Here is a 23,997-nt window from a genome sequence, read left to right as displayed (position 1 = left end):
CCCCAACCAGCTCCTGCCTATTTTTTCTCCATTTTCCATCATGCCGCCGCCTTCATCCGTCCCCTCCCCGCCTTATCTCCTCACGTCGTCTCCCTTCACCTCCACTCCCACGTCTGAGCCGCAGAAGGCGGCGGAGTGCGGGGAGAGAAAAAGGAGGGCAAAAAAGAGAGCGCGAAAGAGAGTGGTTTGTTGTTAGCAGGAGGAGGCAGAGCTGTCATCAGTGGAGGGATGCAAGGGTGTGCGTGCGTGCGTGCGTGTGTCTAGGTCGGAGCTGTGCCAATTTAAGCTGCAAAGCCTAATCATAGGGCCTCGTGCACACGCACACACAGAAACACACACAGCCCCCTCGCCCCGGAAAACGCCACACCCGAGGGTCCCCAACTCAACACATAAAAGGGGAAACAGCAAAACACGGCGTCTTCCCGTGCAAGGGGACACATCGCGCGTGTGTGTAAACACAAGGCTCATTACCAGATCGCCTATACGCTGGCGCAGGTCACGCGCAGGGCGCAAACGGCGTGTTTGCGTGGGCGCCAGAGACAAACGGGGACGGCCGCATCACAGGAGGCGACGGAACCGAAGCGGGAACGAGAGGCGACGCCGCGGGGCGTTGCAGAGGAGGAGGACGGGAAAAAGGAAGCGCCTCTCTGCCGACGCGATTGGTGGGCGCTCCTGCTGGGTCTGCGCCACTCACGCCGCTTTCAAGTCGGCGCAGATGAATGGCGAGCACGTGAAATTAGCGGACGCGTCGCTAGGCACACCTGCACCGCCGGATGGCTCGAACCGATTCATCGACGAGTCGACTTTACAACATCGCGTCAGCGTTAAAAGAGCCTTTGAAGTGAATTCAGAGTAATTCTAAATTCATTCCACGTTAGAAGATAATTGTGGAAGAGACTGCAAACTACAGTGGCTACGGAAAGTATTAAGACCCACATCAGTTTTCCACTCTTTGCTTTCTTTTTCCCCCTCATCAATGTACACACAACAGCCCATATTGACAGAAAAATTGAATGGTTGAAATTTTGGCAGATTTATTCAAAAAGAAAAACTGAAATATCACACAGCCATAAGTATTCAGACCCTTTGCTGAGTATTTAGCAGAAGCCCCCTTTTGAGCTAATACAGCCACGAGTCTTTTTAGGAATGATGCAACCAGTTTTTCACACGTGGATTTGGGGATCTTCTGCCATTCCTCCTTGCAGATCCTCTCCAGTTCTGTCAGGTTGAATGGTGAACATTGGTGACAGCCATTTTCAGGTCCCTCCAGAGATGCTCAATGGGGTTTAAGTCAGGGCTCTGGCTGGGCCATTCAAGGACGGTCACGGAGTTGTTCTGAAGCCACTCCTTCGGTATTTTAGCTGTGTGCTTTGGGTCATTCGTTTGTTGGAAGGTGAACCTTCGGCCCAGTCTGAGGTCCTGAGCACTCCGGAGAAGGTTTTTGTCCAGGATATGTGGATGGCCGCATTCATCTTTCCTTCGATTGCAACCGGTCGTCCTGTCCCTGCAGGTGAAAAACACGCCCACAGCACGATGCTGCCACCACCGTGCTTCACTGTCGGGACTGGATTGTGCCTGGTGTTCTCCACTCATACCGCTTAGAATTAAGGCCAAAAAGTTCTACCTTGGTCTCATCAGACCAGAGAATCTTATTTCTCACCATCTTGGAGTCCTTCAGGTGTTTTTGAGCAAACTCCATGCGGGCTTTCATGCGTCTTGCACTGAGGAAAGGCTTCCTTCCGTAGGGCCGCTCTGCCATAAAGCCCCGACTGGTGGAGGGCTGCAGCGACGGTTGACTTTCCAGAACGTTCGCCCATATTTCAGTTTTTCTTTTTTAATAAAATTTCAACAATTCAGTTTTTTTTCTGTCAACATGGGGTGATGTGTGTACATTAATGAGGGGGGAAATGAACTTCAATGATTTTAGCAAATGGCTGCAATATAACAAAGAGTGAAAGATTTAAGGGGGTCTGAAGACTTTCCGTACCCACTGTATGTGGTATTGAGTTGTGGTGATTCTGTTTCACGTTAAGCTGTTTTTCACCATTCAAGTTTTCCAGATTTCTTTGGGTGTGGCTAAAACGGACCCAGTGACGCACTTGGCCGTCCGGCGTGAGTCACCCGATTTAGAGCGCCTCGTTGTCGACCGGGAGTGCACGTGAGGACATGAGAGCCAGCGTGTGGAGCGCCGCTTTTGAGCGTCTCGTTGTCAGCTATGACTGCATGCGTGTCACGGGCAGAAGGCGGAAGAATGACGGGGAACCAAAAAAGTCACACGTGACAGCCAGCGGGACAGGAGCTTCACGCTGTCGTGACCGCTTTATCCTTTCGTTATTTTTATTTGTTTCCATTAACTGATGAATTGGATTCAAAAAACAGATTCATTTCCATCCCTTTTGTTAAAAAAAAAAAAAAAAACATTTCAAATTGACAGTGCAGAAATTGCACAAACATCAATTGATGATGATTCACTTCCCGGTTTGGTCCGTAGCAGCCGTCAGAAAATCGACAGAAATGCTGATGATTGTTTTCCAAAAGTAAAATCAGATGTTTGCAAATGTATTATTTCGAAAAACATAAAGATAATCCGCCTGACAACAGTAATCAGAGAATATTTACTGCAGAGATGCTGAAATTCTGACCATTTGGACAATGTTAAGTTAAACAAGGTCTCTAAACAATTCATTGATTATCCAAATAGTTAATTTAATCTTAATTTGATAATCGATTAGTTGTCAATTAACACTTGTTCAATTTATGTTAAGATGGGGTTTATGGGAAAAGAAAGCTTGGACTATCATTTGGGACATATTTCTCCCAAAATGAAGGGAACAACCCATTTAGCAAGAAACATGAAGTAGACATTTGATTCAGTGAATAGAATGTGTGTGTGTGTGTGTGTGTGTGTGTGTGTGTGTGTGTGTGTGTGTGTGTGTGCGTGCGTGCGCGTGCGTGTGTGCGTCCGTCCCTCTACAGGATTTGTAAGATATCCGAGCGGACCATCTCGCACAAGCGAGGCCAAGATAAACGGACAGCTAATCCTCTCAAAACGGACGGGACGACGGACTCGAGAGAACTCTGAGAGACAAGATGCTCCCGGAGAGAGAAAGTTGTTCCAGACGATGCGTTTGGGTGCCAAGGCACCGAGGGAGACACGGCCGTGCGTTTCAAATGCAGAGCGTGTGCGTGCGTGCGTGCGTGCGTGCGTGTGTGTGTGTGTGTGTGTCTGTGGCCTTCCGATGGGTTGCTATCGTATTCCCGCACCTGGCCGACAGACATCGGACAGGTGCATCCATCTGTCCAGCTTGCCCGCAGGCCAAAAGGCGTGCGTGCGTGCGTGCGTGCGTGCGCATACGCGGACATCCCAAACACACCATGTCAACAAAGAGCCACTGGATGTGACACAAAACTGGACGCAGGTTCTAAATATCACTGCAGGATTTTCAATACAGTGGCCCCCCCGCGAATCCAATAGGGACCAGGAAGGACTGCAAATATATATATATATATTTGTTTTGTTTGTTTGTTTTAAACCCAACAATTCTCGAATGAGCAGGGTTAATAAAAAAGGGAAAGAAAAGGAACAAAATGTGGAAAAAAGAAAAATAATTGAAAGACGTTTGAAAATAAAATGGGGGGGGGTCAGCAAATAGTTGAATCCGCAGGCGGCAAACGGCAGGTATGCGGCGGTCCAACGTACAGCGGTGCCTTGAGATACGAGAGACCCACCTTGAGTTTTTCCAGATAGGAGCCGTCGTTCAAAAGATTTTTTTGCTTTGACTTGCGGGCAGGCGGCACGGTGGCCAACTGGTTAGAGCGTCAGCCTCACAGTTCTGAGGTGCGGGGTTCAATCCCCGTCCCCGCCTGTGTGGAGTTTGCATGTTCTCCCCGTGCCTGCGTGGGTTTTCTCCGGGCACTCCGGTTTCCTCCCACATCCCAAAAACATGCATGAATTGGAGACTCTAAATTGCCCGTAGGCATGACTGTGAGTGCGAATGGTTGTTTGTTCCTATGTGCCCTGCGATTGGCTGGCAACCAGTTCAGGGTGTACCCCGCCTCCTGCCCGATGACAGCTGGGATAGGCTCCAGCACGCCCGCGACCCTAGTGAGGAGAAGCGGCTCAGAAAATGGATGGATGGATGGATGGACTTGCGGGCAAACATTTTGGATACGAACGCAGTGAACTCAGCTCGCTTGACAACAAGTTTGGAGGAACGTGAACTATCCATCCATCCATCCATCCATTTTCTGAGCCGCTTCTCCTCACTGGGGTCACGGGAGCGCCGGAGCCCATCCCAGCTGTCATCGGGCATCAACCGGTCGCCAGCCAATCGCAGGGCACATACAAACGAACAACCATTCACACCTACGGGCAATTTAGAGTCTCCAATGAATGCATGTTTTGGGGATGTGGGAGGAAAGCGGAGCGCCCGGAGAAAAGCCACGCAGGCACGGGGAGAACATGCAAACTCCACACAGGCGGGGACGGGGATCGAACCCGGGTCCTCAGATCTGCGAGGCTCTAACCAGTCGGCCGCCGAACGTGAACTCGTCTTAAATTTTTTATTTTTTTTTTAAAAGTCGCTTCAAGCCCTACTAACCCTAATTTAAAACCATATCCCTGTTTAAAGCCTGTTTTGAAACCTTAATTTGAAACCCTAACCCTGTTTTAAAACACTAACTCTGTTTTGAACCCCTATATTAAAACCTTAACCCATTTGAAACCCTAATTTGAAACCCTAACCCTGTTTTGAAGCCCTAAAACTTTTTTGACTCTAACTTGAAACCCCAACACTGTTTTACAACCCTACTTTGAAACCCTAACCGCATTTTGAAACCCGAATCCTGTTTTGAAACCCTAACCCTGTTTTTAAACCCTACTTTGAAACCCTAACCCTGTTTTGAAGCCCTGAAACTTTTTTAAAACTCTAACTTGAAACCCCAACACTGTTTTACAACCCTACTTTGAAACTCTAACCGTGTTTTGAAACCCGAATCCTGTTTTGAAACCCTAATTTGAAACCCTAACCCTGTTTTTAAACCCTAACCCTGTTCTGAAGCCCTAAAACTTTTTTAAAACTCTAACTTGAAACCCAACACTGTTTTACAACCCTACTTTGAAACCCTAACCGCGTTTTGAAACCTAATTTGAAACCCGAATCCTGTTTTTAAACCCTAATTTGAAACCCTAACCACGTTATGAAACGCTAATTTGAAACCCTAACCGCATTTTGAAACCCTAACTTGAAACCCCAACACTGTTTTAAAACCCTACTTTGAAACCCTAACCGTGCTTTGAAACCCGAATTTGAAACCCGAATCCTGTTTTGAAACCCAAATTTCAAACCCTAAACCCGTTTTGAAACCCTAATTTGAACCAAAACTCGTTTGAAACCCTAACCCCGTTTAAAAACCATACTTTGAAACCCTAACGCTGTTTTTGAAACCCTAATTTGAAACCCTAACCGTTTTTAACCAATTTTTCATTTTAGAAAATAGACACTTTGCAAGAAGATATATGAATATTGTTTTATTTTCCATACTTTTCCAGACCTGGAAATTGTTGAATTCAAACTCCATATTTTGCATCGGAACCCTGCTTTCCATGTCGTTTATTTGAAACTACCACATAGCTTAGCCCGTCAATGCGCTAGCTTAACGTTAACACTAAACAGCATCTACGTTGCGGCGCTACGGTTTCGCAGCATGTATTTAGAACAATACTTAAGTCATATATTCTTTATCCTCTGCAAAGAGCGACTGAGTGCCAGTCAGGAGCGTGCTCACGAAGCGGATTCAACTCGCATCTCAAGGCGTCACTGTACTTGCAAGGGGTATATTTATCGGCGCTTTAACTACATGGTCGCAACACCCTTGCTCAACGTCAGACTCTGGGGAAATCATAAAAAAATAAGTAAAAAGAGGTGACAAAATAAAGTGTCCGAACATTCAGTCGCTGCCGTTGTCTTTCCATGGCGAGGCGCCAAGCCTCCAACCGGGGGTCAGGTTGTCTGCCCGCATATTTTCTGTACAGTTCCAAAATAGTTTTCCCGTGGCCGCGACGTGTCGATCCAGTTTTTCTGAGAACCACGCCGCACAGTGTAGCCCGCCTGCGAGACCGCGCCGTGTCGTCACGCGCAAGGTGTCCGCTCATGTCAGGCCAGCTAACATATTAAACGTTTAAAACATTTTAAAAAATAAACACCACACCAAACGTTCAACACTTTCTGACGCTCATTATTTCATGGTGTATATAAGTATTTGATGCTGTTTAAATGTAAGATGTGCTGTACTAATAATAACTGTGTATAGTATTTCCTAGAGATGTTTATTTTCTATAAAATGGAATATGTTATTGCTCATAAACTGTTAAAAGAATCCATTGATGAAGATATTACAGCCTCTTTTTTGGAATGTCAACTGTTAAGTTGGATCATGTCATATTTTTTTTTTTTTTTTTTGTAAATTCTTATTTATTTTCATGTTTGAACTCGACGCATTGCTTGGTTTGACATGTTTTTGTACCGCCAATGTTCAAATATACCAGCACCTTTCAATGCGACCCTTTTGTTGTCCTTTGTCAACTCGCGCCAACTTCAACACGCAGATGAAAATGTTTAGTCGTGATTCCGTCATTCCGATTCCAGGCCACGATAGCAAACGCAATCGCGTTCTTCTATCTGAAATCGGTCGAAAGGACTTCACAGCATTCAGTGGCTCAAAGGATAGCAAATATTAGTTGCAAATTCTTCTCATTTTAAAAATATATACTTTATAAAAAACTTAAGTTTAAGTTCCTAAATGTATCCATGTAATTTTGTATTTACACACAAAATCATAACACAAACAAACCAGTGAATGAGATAAATGAATACAAAAATTGTTCAATACAATTAAAAAGCTGTTGATGTAAATTCTCCAGCCCTACTGAGATGCTCACAACTCCAAAGTTTTAGGGCGTTCCACTTCAAATGCAATAAAAAAAAAAAAATGAGAGAAGAGGTTTTCTAAAAAGTCTTTTAATATTGACATGATCACAAGATGAAAATATGTGAGGGCCCACAAACAAGTGTTTTTCTGTTGAATAATGTTTGCGCCGCCCGCAAACATGAGAAGTTGCCGCAACAAAAACAATAATACCAAATAGTATTTTTTGCACCCATGGTCCTGAAAACACTGAAAGACTAAGTACTTGCCAACCAGGTGAAAGTCCTCTTTGGTAGAAAACAGAGTTACTTTTTAGTTGCGTGGAGAAAGCGACCAACGATCTACTTTTTCCAAGCAACGCGAGCGTCTCGGCGATACTGCCGACGCGCGTGTAAAAGCAACACCGCCAAAGGTCAGCGGAGCGAAAGGTCACCTCGATAACGCACCATCACCATGGCAACACGGCACTCGAAGGAAGCATTCACCATTCCACGTATCTCAAATACTGCTGAAACAAAATCCATACAGAATATAAATACATCATTAATATTATTCTATGTACACGTCAAAAACAAACAATGAAAAGAAGCGTCGTTGAAATCTACACGGCAGGCTTAGTGCAGATTGACCGAATATGGTCGTTTTCGTCAAATAAAAAGAAGCAACTCAGTCACACTCGCGCACTGGCCATTCACGCCGCAGCCCGCAATGAGGATGTGATGGCGCCTCTCTGAGGTCAAACGCAGCACTGCACTGGACTCACACTTGGGAGAAAGAGAGAAAGAAACACTTCGTAGATTCTGCTCATCATCGGCGACGACGACGACGACGTCCTCGAGTGCCCGGGAGGGAAAACACGAGTCCGTTTTCACTCGGGACCTCGGCGTCTCTAGCTGTTGGTGACGGTGGTCCCGCCGCCCAGCTTGATGATCATCTGCTGGCAGTCGTGGAGCGTGCGCTTGTCGCCCAGCTTCTCCAGGGTGCGGGCGGCGTCGGCCAGCATGCCCGCCCGCTGGCCGGGCGCCGACAGGAAAGACGGGGGCAGGTAGCGGCACGCCAGCATCACCGCCTCCGCCTGCTCGCGCCGGCCCGGCCGCGTCTCGCACTCCTCTGTGGTTCGCACAAAAAGACACCGCATTCGCCGTCACGTCACCGGCCAAACCATTAGGTACATACACCGCTACGACCTGAAAAGCTCCAGCATCGCCGCCGGCATAAATAGGACTGAGCACTTCAATTTGGAATCATGTTCACCCGTTTGGAGAATTGGATTTTTGGAGGCTATTCTCCGTTAATTGCTGGAAAACTCACCTGTTGGCGTCTCTGTGCTCAGGCCAAAGCCGTGTCTAATGCTAGGGGCCAAGGAACATCTGCATCGATGTTCCATCACATTTGAAAATAAAGAAACAAATCATAATCTTTGATGTCCTTTTACCGGGCTTGAAATGTCCGGAATGTCCTTTTTCAAGCTATACTGTAAATCTGACATCCCTGCATGAATACAATCTGGGGATTTACAACAAAACATTTATTTTACAATATAGTGGGTCTGCAACCAATAACTATTTCAATCATGGATTCATCTGTCAATTATTTGTTTGATTACGCTATGAATCAGGTAAAAGGAAAAAAGAAAACATTTTTCAATTTCCAACCCTTCCTTTAAAAGCTGGACATTATTTCAAACACACCAACCTAAATTGATGAGGATTCAGTTACTGGTTTGACCTCTGTCAGAAAATCGGCAATTCCAAAGTCAAAGCAGATGTTTGCAACACAAAGCGAAATCTGTCTGCTTTCATGGAGGACAGCAGAAATCTCAAAATATTTGATGTTGAGATTCTGAAATTCGGAGCATTTGGACAATTTTCTCTGAACGATCAACCGATCATCCAAATAGTTGTGGATTCACTTGAAAATCAATTAGCGGTCAATTCACCTGTTAATTTTTGTACCTCTAGAATATAGTTGGTTTTTTTTGTTTGCACACACGCACACACACACACACACCTGTCTTTGCTCCAGGCGTGGCTCTGCGCCGCAGCGAACGGTCCAGCAGTTGATGCGTGCGCGTGGGACTGGCGCCCGCCATCAGCCGGGCGGTGGCTTCGTGAAGAAACAACTGGAGACGGCGAGAGAAGACGACGCACCAAAGTGAGCGACGATGACTCATAGCAAACAAGCTGGCTCAGCTTTGCCAGCAGCACGGCCAAACATTTGCACAAAAAGTGCCAGGCAAGATTTCAGCTAATTACGACACTTCTACACAACCAGTCCGCAAACATTAAGCGAGCTCGTCTTTGAAAGAACATAAAACTCTTTTATGACTTGTTGTACGAGGCCGTCAGGACACTGACGGTTCCCGTTCGATACCGCCGGCAGAATACGTTTCAATACGGCAAGGGTGCGCGCTAGATGTGGTAAATGGTATACATTTGGCCCACGGTATTGATTTGGACTCCATAGGCCAATCACGAAACCGCTTGTTGATGACATCATCTGTCGGCGCTATTTTGTTAACTGGCTTGAGCTGGTTAAACCACCACCACCACCACCAACAACAACAGCAGCAGCAGCAGCCACATGGAACGGTCGTCCATCCTCCCTGCTTTCTTCGCTGCTCGGGAACTGCCGGAGGAATGCTAAGCGCTAAGCTAACTCTGTCCTCACGAGCCGCGGTTGGCTAAGGCGTCTTTTTGCGGCTCGTCTCAAGGCTTCTTTATACTCTCGCGGACATCACTGCGGCTGTCCCGCGCGTGGTTTGCACTCAAGTATAAAGGCAAACAGTTTTGAAAATGTACTGCAGTCCACCTCCAAGTCGGGGGTGTCGCTTCGGCTGCTATTGGCTAGGGCGCCACAGGGTATGCATAATCCCGCATGCTCGCAAAAGAGGTCACAAAAACAGAAGAACGCATTTGTACGTACTCTTCGCATGGCCGGCCGGAAGCTCTGCGCCAGCTTGCGCAAGGAGCTGAGGTCTTGCTGAAATCCTTGGAGCTCGGGCGGCGAGGCCTGCTGGACCCCCACGGGGCCGGCGACGGGACCCGCGACGGGGCCGGCGACGGGACCCGCGACGGGACCCGCGGGGCACGGCCCGGCCGCGCCCGCTCCCTGCTGCTGCTGAAGATGCCACACGTTGGTCCTCATCACTAGCAGCAGGTCACAAAGCAGCAACTGGACAACCTAAAAAAAAATAATAATAATTTTAAAACAAGATTTACACAGATTAAACATTAGAAAAGGGGAAAATCCATCCATCCATTTTCCATACAGAGAACCCTCACATATTTGTCGCTGAATGCCGTCGGGTAGAATCTCCAAAATGACTACTTCGAAGGATTTTATTAAAAATGCTCTCTTGCTCGAGTTACCAAACACTGCATCATTCAAGTTGCCATTCGCGCCGTTGGGCACTAACATCAACGCAGCATTCAATTGCGCTTAAAATTTGTATTTATTATTATTATTTTTTTTTTTTTTTAAATCACTAAGCCAAGCCGTGGCCTCAGATCTTCGGGTGAGGCCCTTCTGGTTGTTCCAAAGTGGAGTCTGAAAACAAAAGCTGATCGAGCGTTCTCCAGCACGGCGCCTCGACTTTGGAACAAATCGCTTTTCGTATGATTACAGGATCGTGACGTTTGGGATGCCTTCTGCTCGGTCCGTCAACGCACTTAGTGAACAAGTGTTTTTCAAGTGGTATTGGGCTTTGGTCCCCCTTGCTGTCGGAGGCTCGGCTCTGTGTTGCACTGCAGGACCATTGCACTTCGCGTTCACACATGCAATGCAACTACAATGCACCACAGCTCAGGCCATAAAAAGGCGCATTAACACACACGTTCTGTGTGAGACAATGTGTTCGTGCAGGCAATTTCCCCGTGTTTACAACTTAACGCACGGCCATGTGCGAGCGCATCTGCCACCGAGTATTTGCGGGCGTGCTAGAACGTGTTTTTTTATTTTGAAGACAGACGCCGTCGCACACACGCAGAGTGCCCTCTCGGGGGTGATAAGCAACAACTTTTATGGGAAACAAGTTTGCACGCTTGGAAGTGTGCGTGCGCGGACGTGCACCTTGTCTAAAGCGGAGCTGTGGGAGTGCGGACCCAAGTTGAGGCCGTCTCGGAGCAGGGCGCCGGCCTTGTCGCTGTGGCTCAGACTCAGCTGGCAGTTTTCCGGCTTGGACAGCAGAGCCCGTACGGCTCGGAAGGTGTTGAGGCAAGCCTTGGGCAGGAGACTCCTGCCGGTGCGAGAGGAGGTACAGACAGAGAAGGCGGGTCAGCGCCACGGGGGCCGCGCGGTGCCCGGGGATACGTGAGGCGAGCGCCCACTCACTCCGCGCTCTGCAGAGTGCGCGGCAGGCGCTCGACGGTCGGATACAGCCTCTCCGCGGCCGCGTCGTCCCCTTGGAGCCAGTTGATGATCACCACGGCGACAGAGGACCACCACTTGGAGTGGGGGTCGCAGCCTAGACGACGGGACAAAAGCAGCCCAAGGTCAAGAGAGTTAAAGTGGCGATAGCGCAGGAACGAATACTGAAAGAGGTTTGCGATTCCTCACCGATGCCACAAGATGGCATTAAAGCACTTAAAACAGAGAGGATCATAAAGCACCAACGCCTGCCATATACAGCTAGCGTGTACACAATCATGAATCAGTGTTACATAAGCAACTGTTAAAGCAGTTTAATTATGCAAAACAAACAAAGCACCTTCACATGAGGCTCATCAGTAGCATTAGCTAGCATACTAGCCTAAATAACACACCAGCACAAAGTGACATAAATGTCAGACATGGGCAAACAAATACGCCCACGGCAAAGTAGATGACACCTGCTGCATCGGGACACAAACATCTTTCACTTTTGATACCGCACGAGGTGCATTCAAGGACAGGCAATAAAACAGGGCATTTCAAATGTGGATTAAAAAAAACACAAGCAATAACTAAAACAACAACACCACCAATATTCCACCAGATGGCGCCAACGTTACAACTTTATTACTTTGGCTTGGCCTGAGCACAAAAACAGCAGCTAGATGAACTTTTCTGAAAATAACAGCGAACAGATCCCCCCCCCAAAATATGCATGATATGCAAATATTGAACTGAGAATATGCGGGCTTTCACTTAAATTGGCTGTTTTTTCCCCAAAAATAAGTATTCATTTCAAATTAAATTATTGGTAAATTTATTAATTGCAAATAATGAAATAAAACAAGATCAAATAAACGATTTTACAATTTTTAATAATTGAAAAATTAAAATTTGAACTTTTATCATTTGAAAGTATGCCAGACTCATTGTCCTGCTGAAAGATGAAATTCCTCAAAATTAAGAACTACTTGGAACTGTTGCTCAGCGACAGCTTGACTAACAACAATAACAATTGCGACGCATAACGCCGCCTCCCGGCACGTCTCGACCGTGGCGACGGCATTGGAGTCCCTCGGCGCCCAGGGTGGACTTGCACACGGCCGACAGGGGAGACGGACGGACATCTGCTGTCCGTGTTTGAGCTCTGTCTGACAGCTCGATCTGTCAGAGCTGTCCATTTAACTTACGACATGATGAGGCCGGAGAGCATTCTAACGACTCGGTTATGAGAGGAAAAGGATTTTGTTTACACGCGGGGCCAACACGCGCCCAATACCGGCACTAACTCAGTGCCAAGAACGTCTGCCGTTAAGATCCCCGCCGCCCTCTGTGCCTCCCCCTCTCAACGTGATCACTGATTTGACAGGCCTGAAGATGGATGAAGCAATCCAGCGGATGACTCCCGTTTGGCGAGCCAGCCTCCGCCCCCCTACCCTTTTCTTCTTTCACCAGATGAGCGATCAGTAAGTAGAATGTGAAGCGGTAGGAGGGTGGAAATCAGTCCACTCAATCTCTGTAATGTGAAAATCAACATTATCTCGCAGCTTCTATTAGGAATATTAAGGAAAACCCAATCCGGCAGAGCAGGAAGAGAAGAGAAGAAAACGGTGTTATTTTGCACCATTTTCTATATCGCTCATCCTCATTCAGCTCGCAGGTGAGCTGCAGCCTATCCCAGATGGTTTTGGACACGAGGCGATTCACACCTGTGGATAATTTATAGTAGTGATTCTCTGGTGGTACGGGAGGAAATTACAGCCCAAGTACTGTTCAGTTGTATTTAACGTTTAAGTTCAAAATACTTGCATTGAATCTTGAAGAACTGTTTGTCATCATTTATTAAGGTACAATTTTTGCTTACATTAGATTTGAAATACATTTTAATGCAATCATTGAGTGCAGTTTTTTATTTTCTTGCATTTATTGAGGTGGTACTGATTTAGAGTATTCACACTATTGACGGCAGGCCTCGGTCCCGAAGCCGCGCACATCGCACATAGGGAGGGTTCACTGTATCATTAGTAGTAGTACTGTATTAGGATTAGTAGTAGCGGTAGAAGTGATTTACCCGTCACAGTGGCCATGTTGGAGCCGATAGCAAAGGAGTGGGACGTGGCACCAGCTGCATCGGAGGCGCTAATCAGCAGCTGCAGGTACTCCAGGGCGTCGGCGTACTCCCTGAGGACGGATGAACCAGGAAGTCAAACAGAACATTTGCCACAACAGCACCACATATCATCTGGTGTACATGTCTCGATGTTTTCCGCGTGGAAAAGAATAGTAATTATCTACTTTGTTTAATCATGTTCACACGACAAATCACAGATGCTAAACATGGATGCATTTCAATGTAAATCCTAAGCAGCATCTTTTTGGTAGCCCAGCCGTCTTTCATTTTTTTTAACTGAGAGGAAAAAAAGAATTTCAAAAATGGATGGACGGATGTCATCTTTAAGACAACTCGTCGTCGAAGTCCATCTAAAAGCCTGTCAACATAAATGCAAATATTGATACCGACCCGTTATTACCTTGGTAAAGGCAGATGTTTTAATCTGGCTCTTGTATTGGGTTATGATTTTTTGGGAATCATCATGTTGTGGCTCAACGGCGCACTGCATACTTTTTTTTTGGTCAAGCATATCTATTTGTATTTTGCTCACCCGTCGCCCTGACTGGGGCTTTTCTCTCCTTTGGGCTGGGCCACGCAGTAAAGAGCCTTTTCCAGCAGGTGTTCTCTGAAGGCTTGAGTCACCTGAGCCAGAGGGTCCACTGTAAAGAGCAGCAGCGACAAACCCTTAACATCACATCACAACAGTCAACAACTTAGCAATAAACACCAGATGTTTCATCGGCGATTTAACCTGAAAATAGAATCCCTGAATTTTTTCCCCCAGCAAAAAAATAAATAAATAAATAAAAATTAAAAATACAAATCAATAAGCACATCACGTGTATTTTGTACAAGTACTGTTGTTTAATAATGGACAATTTCTATAATGTAAACAGATTACTCGATTAATCGATAGGACAATCGGTAGGATAATTGACTTAACTTAACATAAAACGAGCCATCAAACTGCATGGCTCGGCCGGTTAATATGATAAAAATGGATTCATGGGGCCTAGCCCTCGATGATGATGATGATGATGATGATGATGATGTGTCTCCTCACCAGTGTTGCCAGCCTGACTGTAGATGCTCTCTTTGGGGATGCTGCGGATGGCCCAGTCTCCGTCCACGAAGAAGCGGTGGCCGAGAGGGTGACAGAGCCACTGCATGGCGGGGGGCACGTTGCCGCTGGACGACAGGCACGCCTGACGCGCACTGCTCAGGAAAACACGCTAGATCAAAAGACAAAACACCAAAATATTACCCAGCACAAAATCTTGCAGTTGTGCTTTGATTGATTGTATTATTAACTCCCTCAGAAATACTTACTACACCGCTTTAAAAACTGTGCAGGTACACAAAGTGTCACAAGCAAGTAGGCAAAAAAACATTTGCTGACATTAGCACGAGCTAAACGAACAATTGCTGACTAAAGGGCACTCACAGAGGTGAAGTGCAGGATCTTCGGCAGGCTGGCCTTGACTCGGAGCGCCGCGGAGACGTAGACCTCGGCCAGCGAAGCGACGGTCAGACAGGAGCCGGCGCACTCTGCCAGGTTGACTGCGCTGAGGGCCATGTGCACGGCCGACAGGTGGCTGCCGTTCAGCTTACCTGCACGCAAGTTACAAGACAGGAGAATCAATATTGCCGTACGTTACTTCAAGCTAACAAGCGCGTCCTTAAATCATCCTGGAGTGCGGCGCGGCACGTCACCACAAACACACTTCCAACACGGTCTCACGTTTATGCTCTAAGTGACGTTAATGTGTCAATATTACGTTTTCTTGAAAGGAAGGTGTGCAACCAGAGTTCGAGAACGAGAGTTCACGTGTCTACAATTGGTGAACTAAATCCCGATGACTGGCGACCGAGGCAGAGCAAGCGTAACCAACGTAACCAAACGTACCAAATAACATTGTGTAATGTATAAAAATAAATTACATTTGGTTAAATGGAAAAAAGTTATTGATACATTTCAGAGCTCTAATTGCAATACCGTGATATTTTTGCTCAAGCTTATAATACTAATCAGAATCAGATGTTCGTGGAAGTACAAATGCATATATAAAAACAGCCTCTGGTAAATCTACAAGTACAGATTAAACTTAAACTGTAAAACAGACAGACCAGGAGTAGAAAGTAAAGATATCCGTTTTCAAATGTAGGGGGTAAAATAAATACTCAAGCACTAATACCTGAAAAAAATCTACTTGAGTACCGTAAGAAAGTATTTGCAGTCTGTTACTTGCCAGCCCTGCCCTACACATGGGCAAGCGCGGCGAAGCCGACCTGTCATGTGCAGCTGGTGCAGGCGGTGGTACACCAGGGCGGCGTCTCGGCTGCTCTTGCAAGCGTCTTCCTGCAGGGGGCGGTCCGAACGCAGCCCTCCCGCCCGGGCGGCCAGCCAGCGGCCCACCCACAGGCGCTGAAGGCAGAATCTGAGGAGCGACCACAGCGAGGCGCAGGCCAAGTCCAGCTGGGAGGTGGGTAAGGGACGACCCAGAGCTTTCAGACAAGTCCAAAGGTTCTGACTGGCCTGGGCAAAATCCCCCTGTCAAACAAAAACCATTATCGGGTCTGGAGGGGAATGCAACCCGCAGGCCCCACTTCCCGATGGGATTCTATTATTTCATCTTTTTCAACTAGACATACTCTTGCCAGGTCCAGGTCTGCCTGCTTGCGGTGCCTCCAGAACAAGACGGAAGATCCAGAATGAGGTCTGGTTACGGGCTCTCCGTACACCAGAAGTCGGATCAGAACTCCCGACACCAAGATGCCGTTCAGAAGCCACACCAGAATTGTCGGGAGCATCCAGTCCATCCAGCGCCACGAGTCAGCTGCAAGGAAGGTTTTGCTAAATAGGACGGCAGCAACCCAAGTGGGTTTCCTCAATTACAAGCCCCCCTCTAATGAACTCTATTCCTCAAGTCGCCGTCAGACGGGTGGCCCGTGGTGACCATAATAAGATACAGTATTTCCCCACGTAACTGAGATCCACTATTCACAAATGTGTGACTTTTCCGACGCTCTTTCTGGAATGCCCGAAGATGGCGCCAAAGCCATGTGAACAGGGCGTGGTACCATATTTGGTGTCAAGACTGAGCGACAAGCTTCGTATGTTGGGGTGGAGCTAACCTTAGCCTGGAAGTGACAGAGACTCTTTTCTGCATGTGCAGGCACACAACTTCCGTTGCATTTTTTGTTTTTCATCAAATCATCTGTAAATCATTTTATTTTTCAGTGTAACTTTGTATGATGGGCGGCACGGTGGGCGACTGGTCAGCACATCGGCCTCACAGTTCTGCGGTTGCGGGTTCAAATCCGGCCTGGCCCGTGCGGAGTTTGCGTGTTCTCCCCGTGCCTGCGTGGGTTTTCTCCGGGTACTCCGGTTTCCTCCCACATCCCAGAAACACGCATGCTAGGTTCACTGAAGACTAAATTGTCCGTAAGTAGTGCGAATGGTTGTTTGTTACTATGTGCCCTGCGATTGGCTGGCGACCGGTTCAGGGTGTACCTCTCGCCCGAAGATAGTTGGGAGAGGAAAAGCGGAAATGTATATATATTCCAGTGTTTTGGGATCACAATTTGTGCTATATTTACAGTTGAAACTATGAAAATAGACAAACAAATTTGGGGTGGGCTTATCCTCAGTGGGGCTCGTTATTCGCGGCGGATAACTGTACACTATAGAATATAAATGATTAATATTATTGCTTATTCACAGAAAATGTATCCAAAAATATCTAACATTATCATAAAACTGCATTTTCGACATTTGGCTGCAGTTGACGAGCCCTTGGAAATACTTTCTGGTCACGCCGTCTTGTCTTACCTGCGATGTCCAAGCCCAGAACGCTCCTGCCCGCGTGGTGGGCGGCGCCGGCCGCGCTGCCCGCCGTGCCGCCGCCGGGTGAGCACAGCAGGTTGGCCAAGGGGTTGAGGGAGAGGAAGAGGAAGGTGAAAGTGCAGAGCGCCATGCGGGAGCGGTCCAGCATGCCACCGGCGCTGCTGTCGCCTGTCGCCGACGGGTCCAGCGTGCCCATGTTTGGCTGGTGACCAGGAGAAGACAAGTTAGCCAAAAAAGGAAAAGAAGGTTGAGACGCATTTTTCACGTAGGCTGCTTCGATGGAGAGCTGACTCATTTATTGAAACTAAGGTGAATTTTACATTCAAACCTTCCATCCCACTAAGATTTATGACTTTCTGAAGTCTATGACAAGGCTACTTTAAATGCATTATGTTTGTATTCAAAGCACAAGATTCCAAGATGCTCTTCAATATTTAAAGCCAAGTCTTTTTTTCCTGTGATGTTGTTCATCAACTTCCTATTAAATGGGCATATCGTGCAAAACGGCCCGCACGCGCACATGGCAAAAATGACATTGGAATAAATTGAAATGCCATAAGTTGAAGGCGCCATACCTTGGCGTCCTCTCCCATGGGGCTGTCGGGTTCCGAATCACTGGCACAATGCGAGAAAGAAGAGGGCGAGCCCACGTCCGACGCGGGCGGGGTGGGCAGCTCGGTCTTCACGTCGGCCGGCGCGTCCACCTCCATGGCGACCAGGTCCTTGAGCGACTCTGCGGAAAAGTTCAAGGGTCAATCGCACGCACGGGGGTAAAGGCGAGCCTCTCCACTTGGAGTTGCTCATGAAAAGGTCGAGCGCTACAAATTGCAGGGAAACTTGGAAAGAATTTCGCCACGGGTAAAGGGCAGGAAGATGGCCTACTGTTCTTCTGGGCTGCCATTTTCAGCGCCATGTTCTCCTGCTTCAGCTTCTGATTGGACTGCTGCAGGAAACGGATGACGTCGATGGCTTTCCTCAACACGGCTGACTTATTCAGCTAGTAGGGCACAGAAGAAAAGAATCACATGAAAAATGTTGCTGACAATTAAAAGCAGTGACTGGTTTGCTCTCCACCTTTTCAGTCACACAGCTAACGACGGCGTATCAGCGTCACCAATTACGAAGGGTGGGGGGAAAAAAGCTGAGACTTTATTTAAAGCAGTCATGACGACATGTCAAGTTGACAGGACGTGATTTTAAAGTCCTCGTGAAGAGATAGAGTCGCTCCCAGTTAACATAGCGTCAACATATATATATATATATATTTATTTATTTATTTATTTTTTTAAACTGACGATAGCGTATCCTGCCGTAGCAATCGAGTCCCACGTGACCGCCCGTCGTTAATTGTGGATGTTATACGTTAACTCGATATTAAACGGGATCCTCATGTCAAATGTTGACTTTCTATCTCATCCTGACGACTTTATATGTCGTCATGAAGACGTTGAATCCAGTCGTGACGACTTAAAATGACGTCTCTCACTAGGTGACCCTAATACGCCGTCGTACATAGGACGACGACCAGACATCCCTTTTAAAAAGTATACTACATTAAACAAGGGATAACACCATTGTTGTGAATATACTGCAACGATAAAAAAACAAAAACAACTCAATGCGGTTGAGTCATAGCACTGCATTATCCAGCTCTTTGACTTCTTGTTGGTAGTATTTTTTGTAGACCAAGGAATTTTTGCTTCAACATTTTAGACAACTTATGCATAGTTTTAGGATATCTTCATAACAAATGACGCCAATAGTTGGGACGCACTGATACTGCTTTCTTTTTCAGACAGCGTAAGAGTAGAAGGACCCGCCGACACGGAGTACCAATCCAATTTCATCTTGCAATTGTGACGAAAATGTGTTTCATTTTGATCCAATATTGTTCAAACACACGAGACATAAGTGTTACTCAAACATAACACTCTTCAAACTAACAACTTGTCATTTCTGACATTTTAACATCCGACTGCATCTTTTTCTAACAGTCTTGCCCCGTTTCGCTTCAAAGTAGCCTGTAACACAAGGTAATTCAGTTATGTAGTGTCTCACTCTGAACACTAGGGGGCACTTTGTAAAAAGCGTGCATACAGTAGATAAGAACATAGAGTCTGTTACATATACACATCAGATACCGTGTTAACAACAAAATAAAGTAAGTAAAAAGAAATACAAGACTGCTTCATGAGAATAGCACAAGTTAGAAAATCAAACTGTGACAGGACAACTGAAGTGACACTTTATCACACCGTCATCCATTTTGCAGCGCATAATTTGCAGTCGGCGGTATCGATGTGTAGTATCGGAACATTTTCTTCGAGTCCCAGTACATAGACGTAGCGTATGGCCTCATCCCAGGCTAATAAGCACACATACGGATTCCAAAGACGTAAATGGCAAATCCTTATCGATTATAGATTAGACTTATATTATTATTATTATTTATTATTATATTTTACCATTTGCCATGGAAATCTGGCCACTGATGTTTGTTGTTGGCCAAGTAACTGATTAAAATTAACTCTTCTCAAATGTCTTCTATCTTACGGCTTCACATGTAATCATAGTCGCTAAGATGGGCAAGATGACCCACCTTGGCCTCGGTGCCCGCCACCAAGTCTTTGAGCTCGATGATTTTGTCGTTGATGGACGAGCGGTAGCGCTTCTCGATGGCGTTGTGAGCCGTGCGCTTCTCGCCCTTGGGCGGGAAGCCGCACGTCTTGCCGTTGTTGATGATGCGGTTGATCGGCAGCTTCTCGGCATCCACCATGACGGGCACGGTAGTCAAGAAGGTGCCCCCGCCCACAAAAGCCTGGGAATATATGCAACGCATTTGATATTCACCAACCTATGTCATAAGATTTCCATGTTGAGAAAGCACGTGCTGTGTAATTTTGGACTGTGAGCTACTTTTCTAGTACCGGTATACGGTGCAACCCTGGTATTATCAAGGTGACAAGTGGCTGCCATCTTTGTGGAATTTTCGCAAAAAAAGTGAGCACTTTAAAATCCTCCATAACAAATACATTTACAAAATCAAACTATCACTAGTTGAAGTACAGGACCTATTCTACTGCTCGTCTCACCAATAATATCGCATTTACGCTAATTAAGTTGAGTTGTTTGGGCAAATGACGCCACTTGAAACATCAGAGGAATTTTGACGCGACGACGTCTCCGAATTTTGGGCCATACGAGCGACCGCTGGATATTTTTCACTCAAAGTCGTCAGCCAATGTGAGAACGGGTTAGGATTGGCGCCAGCACGCCCGCGACCCCTGTGAGGATAAAGCGGTACAGAAAATGGATGGATGGAGGCAGGCATTCTTTGACCACATTTATCGTCCAAAAATCGACAAAACTCAATTTCTCCGGCAAATCTTGCCACGTTGCTACTAGCGTGTGCCTTGGCTCAATCAAGCTTGCGAATGCGCTTACCTGCAGCGACGTGCTCTGAACCGGCGTGGTGGTGACCAGGGATGTGGGCGACGCCACGGTGGCCACCATGCAGGGGTCGTGTTTCAGCGTGGTCAACAGCACAGACTCCGCTTTGATAAAGTGCGGTTGCAATATCAGCTGAGAAACACAGTTGGAACAAAAAACAAAGCAAAATAAGTTGAACATTTTAAATAAACAAAGATAAACACTGTTAATTATGTTTTCCCATCCGTCTCCTCAAACAAGTGTGAATGGACTGGAGTACACTGGCCTCTTGTCCACTTACAGGTACTGGTTGCACGTGAGATGCGAGCGTCTGAGCGGGCGGGCTTCCTGTCGCGGCCGGCGGAGGCGAGGCGGCGCTCACCCCTTGCGGCGGAGTCTGAACGGCCACAGGCTGAACCTTCGGAGGCGAGGACGACAAGGTGGCGGCCGGTTGGCTCACGCTGCCGGCTGAAAATGTGTCAAGCGCAGACGGTCGCAAGTTCATGGTTCCAGGTTTGTAGAGCATGACGTCAACTGTTATCGAAGTGTGAGGAAGTGATAGCAAAAATGTTCACAGCATCCGTAAACGTACCTACGTAGCTGTTCTGGCCTCTGCTCGGAGTCTGAGTCTGAAGTTGCGCCTGCAGCTGGTTCGGAGGTCGGGGCGCTTTTGGGGGGGCGCTGCCGAATGCGGGGGTCGGTAGCGGCGAGCCATGAGGTGACGCTCCGAGGGCGGGAGCGGTCTGAGCCACGACGGCTTGGGACGGTTCCGCTTCGGAGGTTCTGAGGCTGCGAGCTTGCTGCTGTGGCGGCGGGGAGGGGATGTGCACCTGGGCCAGCGGGCACTGCTGAAAGGTGGGAGGCTGGAAGGCCTTGTCTGGGCTGGATGAGCTGCGGGTGATGGGGGGGCCCAGGAGTGCATCCAGGTGGGGGCTGTTGCTGAGGATGGAGGAGGAAGAAGTGGGTGGAGCTGTGGCGGTCGGGAGGGGGGCGGACGACGGCGGGCACGAAAGGTCCGGATTGGTGGCGGCTCCTGCGAATGGGGGGGTGTCAAAGAGGCCTCCGAGTTCCTCTTCCTGGTGGATGAGGAGCTTCAGCATGTCTGAAAATCACATTAAGCATTATAAAAACTGAAAGGAGGACTGAACATGATAACAAAGTACATTTGAAATGATATTCATTATAATCGGGGAAATTCCACTTACACTCTGCTATACTGCGCAAGTGTTTCGTTGCACATTACACAGAGAGTTCAATCCCACACATGCAGGCATGCAAGCAGATAGCGTGGAAGAAGTCAGTGCCTGGCTCAATGGCACCTGGACAGTGGTCAGGAAGCAGACTAGCATCCGTCAAACAAGGAGTTATTTTTGTCCACAACAGGACTCGAGTTAGAACCCTGTAGTTCTGAAGTCTCGCAGAACTACTGCAACCCCAACAAGTACGTAGATGTAGTAAGCAGATCTTGTGGGTACTGGACAAAAGCATGCTAAAAAGAAACCAATCGCTCTTGAGCAACACGGTAGTTACCATAAAGTTTGTGATAATGAGTGCATTTGGGAATCTTCTGTTTTCCAATGTGAAAACAATACAGAATTTGCATAGTGAGGCACCGCACCGTGAGAATGAGGCAAATATTCTGTGGGGAAAAGTGCCTCAAAATGATCATTCATGATGATAACAGACCATTGCTGCGGATTATTATTTTTGTGTCTGCGAGCAGGCTCGGTCAACCTAAAAAAAAAACGAGTGTTTTGGATGAGGTGATCGCTCTTGACCAATGAGAGCGCGTCTCGTCCAAGACGGGAAAGTGCATTAGTGAGAGGTTACTAGCGGTCACATGTGGGGCGTGGGAAACACCAGCCGACGTCTACACACGCTAAACTCTTCGTGTAGCCATCGCTAAATAACAAAGACTCCAACTGTGAAAATAATAGTTGGGACTACAAACGACATATTGGTGGCTCGTTTAATGACGGTTAGCCGTTTTACAAAGGAGCGCCGACACAACAACATGCTCATAAACGAAAAATAAAATGCTGTAGGTTTTCCCAAGCATGTTTTGTTCTTGTTTAATGGACTTGCGTGCAATTTCGGTGCAATGAGGCCCCGCGAACCCCAGCGAGGAGGAAACGAACGGAAGTAACCTCCGCCTGGCCAGGCGGCTGGGTTCGCCTGGCCCGTTTGAGACATTTCCCCCTTTTGCAAAGCAGCCCATACACATGCATTCTAGTGCACGACATAATCATGCTCTTCAGACTATGGACAAAAGGACACAGCCCCAGCCAAATGCTCCGAATCGCCCATGTCAATAGCTAGCTGGGACAAAGACGCACTGAAGACTTTGTTGAGGTGTTTTGATGGAAAATCTGAAGCGTTTCAAAGATTTGGCCCAGAAGAAGAAGCTATTTTATACCGGCTCGTCATTATAATGGCGAAGTTGTTAGTAAACGGGATTCTGTTCGCTTGGATGAAAAAAACCAAGCTCTTCTTACCGTCAATGTCGCTTAAGAGGGCCGTGTCAATATCGCTGGGGTCATTCAGCGACAATGTCGGATCCAGATTATCCAGCGTAGGATCGTCAAACGACAAGCTGTTCATCTCTGCTCTTCTTGGGTTTTGAGGCTATCCCAGTGTAAAATGCTGAAAAATATCGAATCTTCGGAAGCTTCTCGTGCGGCTACATTTGCCAAAGTACACCCAAAACAGGCGGTCGAGAGCTTTAGGTGTGTTTTTGTTTTTGCCGATCAGTCAACTAACCGGTCTGCGTTTGCCCCATGCTGTCTCAGGCAAACACTGAAGCCCATTCACCACTCCGTGCCCAGCCAAAGGACCCTCCTCGCTTGATGATGACGGGCAGGTCATGCAGCCAATCATAGCCGAGGATATTCCAATCACTTCCGTATTCACCCCGTGCCAGTGCCCCACCGGGTTGTTTTGATTGTTTCCTGAGATTTTGTGAACAAAAATAGACTCCCGCTTCACAGGACATGATGTAAACTACATACCATAATGTAACCGCGGCACTGTTTACTGCAACCATGTCAATTCATCAATTTAGCCACAACTTATTTAAACACAATCCCACAGCATGGGCGTCTATCAAATAGGCTTGTCTCCTGAGAGCCAATAGGGAACGAGCGTGTAAATGGAAATAAGCGTCAGTTTGCTTGACTCGCATTCGCGGCCCCGCCTGTAGAACCAGCAGAATTGTCCAATGGGAAGCGGAGGAGCGGAGTGGGGTGACATGCCGTCACAACTGCGCGTCTGCGATGACATCATGCGTTTCGCGGTTTCAAGAGCGCCGCGC

General features: G+C 47.3%; 2 protein-coding genes across 4 annotated transcripts in view; one reads left to right on the top strand and one right to left on the bottom strand.

The window, feature by feature from the left end:
- LOC133466260 (retinoic acid-induced protein 1) overlaps positions 1 to 3,784 on the top strand; it is a 66,217-nt gene extending 62,433 nt beyond the window's left edge. For all 3 annotated transcript variants that reach the window (XM_061749788.1, XM_061749787.1, XM_061749786.1), the window contains one exon: positions 2,977 to 3,784. In XM_061749788.1, the coding sequence (XP_061605772.1) occupies positions 2,977 to 2,985 (9 nt within the window). In that variant the 3' untranslated portion in view covers positions 2,986 to 3,784. The remainder of the gene's footprint in view (positions 1 to 2,976) is intronic.
- Positions 3,785 to 7,003: 3,219 nt separating this feature from the next.
- srebf1 (sterol regulatory element binding transcription factor 1) lies at positions 7,004 to 23,751 on the bottom strand. The gene is made up of 19 exons (XM_061749688.1): positions 23,183 to 23,751; positions 21,280 to 21,789; positions 20,989 to 21,155; positions 20,703 to 20,840; positions 19,858 to 20,076; positions 18,141 to 18,255; positions 17,834 to 17,991; positions 17,244 to 17,460; positions 16,064 to 16,248; positions 15,701 to 15,962; positions 14,856 to 15,022; positions 14,475 to 14,643; positions 13,962 to 14,070; positions 13,370 to 13,479; positions 11,260 to 11,392; positions 10,999 to 11,164; positions 9,853 to 10,110; positions 8,938 to 9,049; positions 7,004 to 8,037 (listed from the first exon to the last, which is right to left on the bottom strand). Exons 1-19 carry the CDS (start codon positions 23,286 to 23,288, stop codon positions 7,817 to 7,819), a joined length of 3,522 nt encoding a protein of 1,173 aa, XP_061605672.1. The 5' UTR covers positions 23,289 to 23,751; the 3' UTR covers positions 7,004 to 7,816.
- Positions 23,752 to 23,997: the final 246 nt, after the last annotated feature.

This window comes from Phyllopteryx taeniolatus, chromosome 16, assembly GCF_024500385.1.
Source record: "Phyllopteryx taeniolatus isolate TA_2022b chromosome 16, UOR_Ptae_1.2, whole genome shotgun sequence".
In the NCBI taxonomy this organism is placed as follows: Eukaryota; Metazoa; Chordata; class Actinopteri; order Syngnathiformes; family Syngnathidae; genus Phyllopteryx; species Phyllopteryx taeniolatus.
Note: the sequence above shows the minus strand (reverse complement) of the source record. Positions and strands in the feature narration are given on the sequence as shown.